At 41.1% G+C, this 9,914-nt stretch overlaps 1 protein-coding gene across 4 annotated transcripts in view; it reads right to left on the reverse strand.

Annotated features, from left to right (window-relative positions):
* Window positions 1-284: 284 nt before the first annotated feature.
* Window positions 285-9,914, reverse strand: part of TBXAS1 (thromboxane A synthase 1) — a 242,668-nt gene continuing 233,038 nt past the window's right edge. For all 4 annotated transcript variants that reach the window (XM_027881146.1, XM_027881147.1, XM_027881148.1 and 1 more), the window contains 4 exons: window positions 7,067-7,155; window positions 4,684-4,821; window positions 1,741-1,903; window positions 285-1,111 (listed from right to left, as the gene is read on the reverse strand). In XM_027881146.1, the coding sequence (XP_027736947.1) occupies window positions 1,037-1,111; window positions 1,741-1,903; window positions 4,684-4,821; window positions 7,067-7,155 (465 nt within the window). In that variant the 3' untranslated portion in view covers window positions 285-1,036. The remainder of the gene's footprint in view (window positions 1,112-1,740; window positions 1,904-4,683; window positions 4,822-7,066; window positions 7,156-9,914) is intronic.

Here is a 9,914-nt window from a genome sequence, read left to right on the forward strand (position 1 = left end):
CCTGAAGGTAGTGAGGCACTTGGGACATGAGCTGCTCCAGGGTCACATAAGGAGTCAAGAGAGCTGCTTCAACTGATGATCCTGGATCCCACTCCTCTGACATTGGCTCTAGCACATGCATACTCTTTATTTCCTTGAGTCAAGGAGCTAGGCAAGGATGGTGCCACCTGCAGTGCTTTGAAAGGAAAAACCTCACTATGAAGCAGATATTGTAACAACACTTTCTGATTAACCTTCAGTTTCCTTCAGTCTTCCTGCTTGTTTTAAATTTGTATCTTCTTTTCCTCCAGTTTTCCAACAGCAGTTCAGTGGCCAGCAAAATGGCAGTCACCTCATTTCCGTGGTCTTAGCTACTGGAACTTAACTGGTAAGCAGGGAAACTCCTAATTCCTCCAGCAATGCAATGTGCCAAGTGCAAATTGTTAATTTAAGTGTATATAAAATCACTTCAAAGCATGAAGGAGGTGCAACTCTTTCCATTTTACAGACACAGGAAGAGATTAAGCACTGGGTAGGAGCCTCAGCTTTGATTGTTAGCAGAGTTGATGATAAAATCCAATGCACTGCATCCCAGGTTTTCTGCTGTAATTGTGGTGCCTTTTGGGCTTTCTCTAGAGTAGAAACTTTTAAGTGCATAAGAAGGATGTGCCATATAATGAATTGTAATTAAAATCTATTTTAAATTGTGTGCACACTTAACACCTGCTCCATTTGTTGAAATTGCGCAGGAGGAAAGCATTCTCAAAGATGAGGGAAAGGAAGTGAAAAGCAAGTGAAAGTGGGAGACTACTTTACAGGTGCTATTCACAGTAATTTGAAAACTGCCAAAAAAGACTGTGGAGCCCATTTTAAAAGGTGACTGGAGGCTCTCCCACGGAAGTGAGGAAGTGAGGAAGCACCTACTGACCATCAGTGGGACTTAGGCTCCTACCTGTCTTTGGGGTTTTAAAAAATAACTGTACTTGGTTAGTGAGTCACTAACAAAGGTAGGCTTCAGGGTGTACATCCTAGTAGGCTTCAGGGTGTACATTTTCTTTTAGCGAGATTCCAGCATAATGTAGACTCCATTTTTTGGTCCAAGTGTGGCTTTTGATTTGAGCTGCAAAGGAATCTGAAAGAAAAAAGAGCATCTTATGTACAGTTGTATGTGTTTGTTTCTGTGTGTATAACAGCCCCACAATACAGACAGCCATTTTTGCTGGGGGTTCAGTTCATACCATGATTACTGCAGAAGCTGTAAAGTACTTGTTCTACAGTCAGCTGTGCTAGTATAGTATTAAATAGAATCTACACCCAGAGGCTGAGGCAGTGGTTGCCCAGGTATACTGTAGATCTGAACAGGAAGAAATTAGCTCTGTAAACTCTAGAGCTGCTGAGTGAGTGCCAGGTGCAATGTACATAGCAATAGGTATATACTAAAGTGCTGAGATCCTATGAAATATGTACACTCATTCTCACCCTCTATAAATCAAGATATTTTGACTGTGATGTTGCTATACTGCTCTCCACTAAGGTAGGGCTGTGTCACTATTTCTTTTGTTGGAAAAATTACATATCTTGAATCACTTTTTTATTAAAACATGCAGTCTGGGCCTCTTGTCCTTCCTCATTATGAAAGTGTCTCCAGCAGTTTTCTCAAATGAAGTCACAAAGGCAAATCAGTTGTCCTCTGTCTAAGACACACTGTCAACTCTCTCAAGTTGACGAGTCTGATCTTTTAGCCTCTCTGTATGTACAAACCTCAGTCTCTGGGCAGGTCTTGAATTGAAACTTCTGCAAAATCCTCAGTAGAGTCATTTTTGTCTCCAACAAACCCATTTTCATGCCAATGCAGCCACGAGGTCCTGCCCCAAAGGGCAGATATGCAAAGGGATGTCGTTTCTTCTTGGCCTCCTCTGTAAACCTAAAAAGTGCAGAGATGGAAACCAGTTCAAGGAATGCTTTTTTTCTCCTGATTCCACGGTTTTCATTTAAATCTCAAAAGACGGTTATTTCAATTGGTATAAATGGACAGGTCAAGGAGACTATTGACAGATTATGCCCTGACATCTTAAGTGAACAGATAACTGACTTTTCAGCCTTTGTCAGCTGGTGATTTCAGGAGAGGACATGCAGACATGAGTATGACTTCCAATCTATCTTTCATGAATTGCGCTCATTCGAGGACCATGCTCAGAAGAATGATAACTTCAGGTGCAGACATGCTAGGGTGACGAGGGACATGTCCCTCACAGCTTTGCACGTGTGAGGGAGACATTACAGCTAAAAGGAAACTAATAGGCTGCATCTTGAACCAGCTAGAATTAGCAACAGCATTCCTTGCTGTGCCCTGCAGATGAAGGTCAACAGGAATTGCTCTTTGAGGCTTGTAAGGGGAGATGAAATCTCATGGCATTGGACAGGCCATGGAAGATGGTTATTACAATTCAGTACAGCCCTTCTCTCTGCTCTTGGCCCAGAGAGACCAGGTTCACAATTGGGAGACATTAAAATTGCACACGGTTCTGTTCTTTGAGCCATCTCAGTACCTCAGTCCAGCTGGGAAGACTGATTAATGTGTCAATCTGTATGCAGATCTGCATAAATTAGTTAGCTTTAAAATACTTGATCAGCCCATTAGAAATGAGCCTTTTTTTTTTTTTTTCCCCTAGGAGGGAAACAAAATTGCTATTTTTTAACAGAAGTTCAAAGGAAAAAAAAGAGTAAAACCTGTTTGCCAACATCTGCAAAGATGAATGCCTATTGGATAGAATATGCACAGGCAAGAATACAGTGTCTGAGTACAAGTTATTAGGGCCAGTGCATAATCAACATGGTCAGGCTAATCCTGGGCTGTATTGAGTCACTACGCAGAGTGGTGCCTCGAAAGAAGCAAACCTTTACAGTGATGGCATCACCCTGGAAATCTACATAATCCTCCCATGTCCTAAGGTATTTGGAGCTCTTCTTGTACTACTGAGCTACTTTTCCAGTTCTGTGCATGTATACAGGTTCTGTACTTCATGTATGGGGTCATCCCTGAAAATCTCTCATGTCTTTCGATATAGTTTGCCAGAACTTCAGACTGCTAAGCCCCAGAGAACTCATGCAGGGTAGAAAGAGATGAGATGTAATACAGGCTTTGGAAAAAAAAAAAAAACCAACTGTATCTTTCCACTAATCCCATCTCCATGCTTAGATATCCTAAAAAGATCAAGTTACTACTCCAAAAAGTACTAGAAAAGCCTGTAATTTGAGACTGAAGGACCATTAACTTATATACTGTTGCATATCTCATCCAAACAGGTTAATGTAATTCTTGCCTTGCTCACCCCCATATATCATTCTAGTAAATTTAAAGTCTGCCTTTTAATCCAAAGGCCAATTTCAAAATTAAATATTAGGGGTAAAAGGGCTGTAGCCAAATTATTTTGTTTTTTGTTAAAAATTTTTTAATTCACTACCAAATGATATAAGCCGAGGAGAATGTTAGTAATTATGCATTATTCCTTAAGGAAGTTTCAAAAGGGAATTAATCTCAGATTCATAACAAACAGCACTGTGTGAGTCCAGGGGAGTGCAGCCCCCACTGTCCATTTTACTCCGCAATGTGCTTTCATACTATCGGTAAAGTGGTGAATAAACAATTAAGAAAATATTTATAGATAAGCATTACTAAAAAAACCCACCCTAGACTTTCAGTTACTGCTAAAATTCCTCTCCACCAAAAGCTCTGGGCTTCTCTAACCCTGAAAATGCTCTTTTTCATGGCCAAAAGAGCCTGACAGAACATATGCTTAGATTTGTTCCAGAAGGAGCATTAGGCAAACCCACCTACGCCATACATGTGTTGTCTTACTGGCAAAGATGGTTCTGGGCTGCCTGCCTCACATCCAGTTGTTTGTGGAGCAGTCACTTTTTTTTACTCAGTAAACTTTTCAGTGTAGTGGCAGCTTAAAATGCATCTGCCCCCAAAACAGTTTAAAAATACAGCTGCCCACAAAACTGAACTGTGCTTCCACACGGTACCACATCAGCTGAAACTCTCCCTACAAGATAGGGCACAGTACAAAACCACAACCAGACAGTGTGCCCCCCATCAGCTGAAGAGAATAAATGCTCCATGTGAAAGCATGTCTTGCCAAGAAAGAACCAAGGATCCTAACCTAAATATGGTGAGCAAATTCCCAGTGGGAGATGGGGTAGGTTCCCCACTCACAGTGGACACACACCATTACAAGATTTCAGATGAAAAGGGTGCTCTAAACCAGCCAGGAGCTGGATGAGTTTCCCAGGTACATCCATGTCAGCGAATATGCTATCTCACTTCAGAATTTCTGCATCCAGAAGAGACATTATTCACAGGACCTGATTTGGAAGTGGGTCTGAAAACCCGTGGCACATTTCAACCTTGATCAAATCTCACACCATCTGTGGGATACGTCATTATTATTGCTTGTCTAATGTGGTCTCAGTAACATAATTTTATGGTCTAAATTGAACTAAATTCCACTCTGGGTGGATATACTGCTTTGGATGAATAGTGGGTGACTGTGACTGTGAAAGAGCAGCAGGATCTGGCGTCTCCACTGGACAGGCTGGAGTTCTGTGCACACCCTAATGCATAAACCCGCATTTAACATTGATCTAAACAGGCCAAATTAAGGACTTCTACCTAAGAATGAAAAGCATTATTCCACATACCTCTCAGGAATAAACTTCTCAGGCTCTGGCCAGAATTCAGGGTTATGGTGGAGGTGTCCAACTGCAGTTTCAATGACAGCCCCAGCTGGAATATGCTGCCCCAGCACTACACAGTCTTTAGCTGCTTCCCGAGTGAATCTGCGATGTCATATATCCCAGACGATTAACAAAGGTTAAAAACACAACAGGAGAGATCTATAAAAGCAAATCTCTTCAGCTGACCCTACAATTTCCAGAGTAACATTTTCTCAGTAGATAAATACAACTGTTGCAGAGGTTAGTGTCTTCTCAGGTGTCCTCTCCAGTTAGAAGCCCATAGCTCCAGCCCAGATAGCTAATTTTTGCCCTTTTCATAGGAAAGATTTTCTGACTATGTAACATTGTCCAAAGCAATAACTGTTAAATTGCAACTTTACTGTGAATGTTGGATTTAGACTAATTTATTATGAAAATTGCTGATGAGATGTATCTATAATCTCTAATTAAACAAGTACAAAGAATATGCTGATTTGCTTTCAGGGGAAAAAAAAAAGGATAGCAAATATAGTTTTGAGTTTGTTTATTTGAGAAGCTCCCCCATGTTGGCACAGTACCTGAAACTTAGTAAGAGATGGTTTTAGTATTAGGGCTAGATGTTCTGCTGCAGCTGCTACTACAAAAATACATTTAATTCATAAGCTTTGGAAAACCTCATTTCACATACACCCATCAAAAACAGGCATGACGTTAGCAAAAAAACTGCAGTTTCCTCCCACCCCCTGGTGACAGGTGACAGAGTAGGACTGTCCTGAGGAACCTTACTGGGACAAGAAGACTGAAAAAAGCCGCCTACCAAAGCCAAGGCGTGAGTCTGTAAACCTTACAAAAAATTGTGTGTGGGTGTGCATGTGTGGTGGTAGGTTCTGATCTAGAACTTTTAGTGCTTCAGTGGTCACTACAGATCCCAAATCAACCCAGAGCCAGGTGGGTGCCCTGCTACGTCAGTCTGGGAGCTAGGTATTCCCTGGCACCAGCTGTGAACACAGGGGCAAGACACTGTGCAGGAGCTCCCTTTCCTGCTTCCCACGCTCTGCTTAAAATGTTGAACAAAGATTACAGTTTTAGGGCTGTCAGTCTGGTATCATCACAGAAACACATTCTTTCCTCGCTGTCACCCATCTCTCTTTCTCACAGACAAATAAATAACAAAGGCTCCAAGCCTGCAACAAAACACCAGCATGCTAAAAAGTGCTAACTCAGCATTACCATTGTCATAGGCAATTAACATCTTTCAGAGGCACTGGGCTGTCCTATCCATTCCACATCCATCAGAGCAAACGCCAGATCAATAAACACCACTGAAAATGCCAACCAAAATTTCAGAATAACTTTACTCCATTCTCATTCTGTTTCCCATCTGACAAAACTCAAAGACCCCTGTTGCTTTAACCAGCAAAACCGTTTTCACTTATGTACCATGTATAACACAGTAAAGCCCCATCATCTTATCTCAGAGCAAATATCTTTGACATTTCTTCTCTGAACAATCCTGCAGATGTCCTGCAGAAAAAAATCTTGACTTCCAATCTTTGTGAACATATAGAAGAGAATATGATTTAAAGTTTTTCTATTTTAAGGTGTGTGCAATCATGAGTTAAATTTTTCAAAGGTTCTCACAGCAAGCTCAGCTTTGGCTCCTTTCCAATCATCTGAATTTTTCCTCCAGCTTCACGAGAAGCAGTGCAATGGGCTGATCACTTTGAAAAGTTCCATTCTTTAACATTTGTATTTATACTTGTGATAAGTCAGAACTTCAACAATCTAACAATTTTTTAACTTCTTTTTGCCTTGTTTTCAGTTCATCAGCACAGTAGAATTAGTCTTGTGTGAATTGGGACAAAACTTTCAGACATTAATTTCAGATATTGCCATTAGTTTAGCTATGTTAATATAATGCAGTACTAAGTGAAAATGGGCCGAAGTTAAACACACATGTAAAATACAAATTTCTGGATGTGCAACCCTCGACAGATCAGGGCCTTAATGACCAACAAGCTGGGGTAGGTCTTTGGTCTGTATCTCTGAAGCCTGAGGTACACAGAAGAAGCAGCATCTGGCTTTCTAAGGCCAGGTCTGCTTCAAAATGGCCCCATCCTCTAACCTTGGGGGACTTGAAATATGGTGAGGAAGCAACCTTGGCCAATCCACTGTAAAAAAGCACTTTAGAAATACCAGAATTAGCCAGCTTTCCTTCAATGGGTCGCATTATATCTTTCAAATGCACAAAGCAGTATTGATGTTGGCACAGAGACGAAGAGACCATAGGTCTTCCAACAACAGATTTCCATTTTTACAGAGCTAGGGAGCTATCCTGTGGAATCAGAAGTAAAAAAACCCCAGATACCTGAAAGCAGGTGGGTACATGCGCAATGTCTCTGCAATCACCATATCCAGATAAGGAAGTTCTTGTACATTTTGGTAATCAGGGACCATCTGAAGGGGCAAGAAGAGAGGAACAATTATATTTTCTCATATTTAAGAGCCAAAATCATCTCAGATTAGCTTTTAAATCATCTATTTTTTACTGGGCATCTTTCCTGTAGAAGAACTCGATGTCTTATCTAAAACAGTAAATGATAAAATTATACAAAAATGTGGGCAGTAATTAAATGTGTGTATAACATTCCTTTCATCATCAAAATGCTTTGGTGCACAGTCCAGATGAAGATATAATAATAAATCAACTTGCTAGGAAGTATTAAAAACAGGGCATTACACAGAGCATTAATAGCTACAACAGAGCTATTGCTTTATATGTGCACCAAAATCTGCACAGCACCCTCGTTTCTTCCCAAAGACAGAAGCACGGCTCACACCTCATTCACAAGAAACAACAAGTCCAGCAGTTACTCTTGATGATGTTGGAACAAACCCTTTGCCCCTTACCAGTTGTAGAAATAAAGCAAAGAGCTAGTGCTGTGATGCCTGTGGAGGGGTGGAAATGGCACTGGAGGAAATGGGCACCCCGATGAGGAACAGCAGGCAGTGGCAAATTGCTCTGCCAAGAAGTGGGGGTGTAATAGTGCCTGGGTAGAGAAGCCTATTTCCTCGTGCGGTCACCCCTTGCTTGATGTTTAATTCTGTGTGGTGATCGATGCCTGTACCCACGTTTTCATAAGTCTACAAAGCCTCCCAGCCCTTGACAATGAGTGGTGGGCACTAAAACCTGAACAGGGCTGTAGCTCAGAAGACTTTTCCCTCTGACTGGTAGCGAAGAGACAGTAAGAGACATCAAACCACAGTGACAGAACAGTCAGCAGCATGGATAAACAGCAGCAGTGACAGAACTCAGTGCATGGATAAACAGGGAACTTCCTCCAATGTAACCTTCCTTGGAAAGACGATATTTTCCCTGTCTTATTCAATGCTCTCAGCAGAGGGCAGCCAAAGAACATCGAATAACCTCATCAGGAAAGTGGAGTTTTGTTTTAAATTAGAGCATCTCCTGAAGACTGACACAGAGTAAATTGGAGAAAAGCACAGACGTCAGACTAGACTAAACCTTTTATGAAGATTTGGGGCCCCTGCCGTTCACAAAGGGGACTGGATTCCATCCTTCCTTTATTTACTACAGCACTTTTCATGTATAATGCATATTTTATTGAATTTTCATGCAAAAACATATGGTACATACTGAAAATACTAAGCAGAGAACAACTCCAGATGGTATGCAGAAAAGGCGTACAATAGAACAAGGATACCTTGCTGGATTAGGGTATCCCACTTATTCAGCACTAAGCCACCACGCACCATTTCACATTAGCTGATCTTTTCTAGGAAGGAAACAGATACATTCTATTATCCCCATTTTTTGGCTCAGGAAAGGAAAGCAAAACCAGAGCAAATAATTTGCACAGGCTGAACAGAACCAGCGTGTTTTCTCCTCTCTTAGGGAAAAAGATGCAACTCAGCTTATCAATAGATGAAGTATTTTGTCAGTATATGTCAAATATTACCAATACAGGACGTATGGACTGCACTGACAGCATTTTTTATATTGCAGTGGTGCCTGTTAACTCAAACCTTTGGCTTCAGCCAATGGTTATCAGACAAAGGACTAGGATACTTAAAAGCCAAAAATGGTCACAATGTCGTGAGAACCATGGCTGAAGGCTGTGTGAGGAACTGTGCTCCAATAATGTCAGTGGCTAAAACCAAAAAACCAACAACAGGAGGATGATTTTTATCATCCTTGTTTTGCAGAAAGAGATCTGCGGGCTATGTAACTTTGGAGGGTTGGGTGGTGGATGGGAGGTGGATAGGAATCAATAGCAGAGGCTGGAAATGCAGATTCAAATTTCAAGCCTCCACGGCAATACTACCCTCCTCCATGCCCACATAGATGGTCCACTCTTTGATGCAAACGCATGCTGTAGTGGGTATTCTTTTATTTTTTTCTGCTAATTTTACAATTGTCTTTCAGAACATTACTCTGTTATTTTTATAGTGTTTTCCTGCATGTCTTTGAATCCTGGGTAAGCATCTGAGTCTCTGCAATCCATCCTGATTTCATGGCCAGGCTGGCTGAGGGAAGAGTTCTGGATCAGAGAAAATGAGTGGAGGAGCCAAGAGCACACCAAGATGTGTTCGATTCTCTGAACCATGCTCTTTCCACTGGGCCTTTCTGTCTCTCTCATAATCCCTCTACTTACTTCTGGAGTCAATAATTAAGATAATTATACGGTAACCTGATATAATAAGTAGCCACTAAATCAAACCATACATCAGCAAATAATATAACACTAAATTATTGGAGCTTTGATTTGCTCTTTCAAATAGCTTCTGTACCTTCAGGGGATTAGCAGTTCAGAAAACAAAACAAAGGTGTAAAACCAGCTGATTTTCCTTAAAAGAAAATTGTTTTTGCTTACATAAAGAGGGGTCAGTCAAATGGCAGCAGAGTGAACTCTGCTATCGTGAGCACAACAGACACATCAGACATTTCCTACATCTGATGCAACTTAATTATTGGCACTTCCATGCTTTTAGCATCAAAGTAGCTGGACCTAATTTAGTAGTTGTTTGCAAGGTCTGACCTACAGCTGCGTAAAGTACACACCAGCCAAGCATCTCTGTTTAGGAAGGACAGTTTGTTGCTTTTTTTTCCCTTTCAAAGAAAATATTTTCCATTTGTTTTTCCACTCCCTCTCTTAAAAATATGCCTTTAGCCTAGCACATTTCAAAGGAATGTA

This window comes from Empidonax traillii, unplaced genomic scaffold (assembly GCF_003031625.1).
Source record: "Empidonax traillii isolate 1590-97213 ecotype Southwest subspecies unplaced genomic scaffold, ASM303162v1 scaffold84:size2688230, whole genome shotgun sequence".
Taxonomy (NCBI): Eukaryota; Metazoa; Chordata; class Aves; order Passeriformes; family Tyrannidae; genus Empidonax; species Empidonax traillii.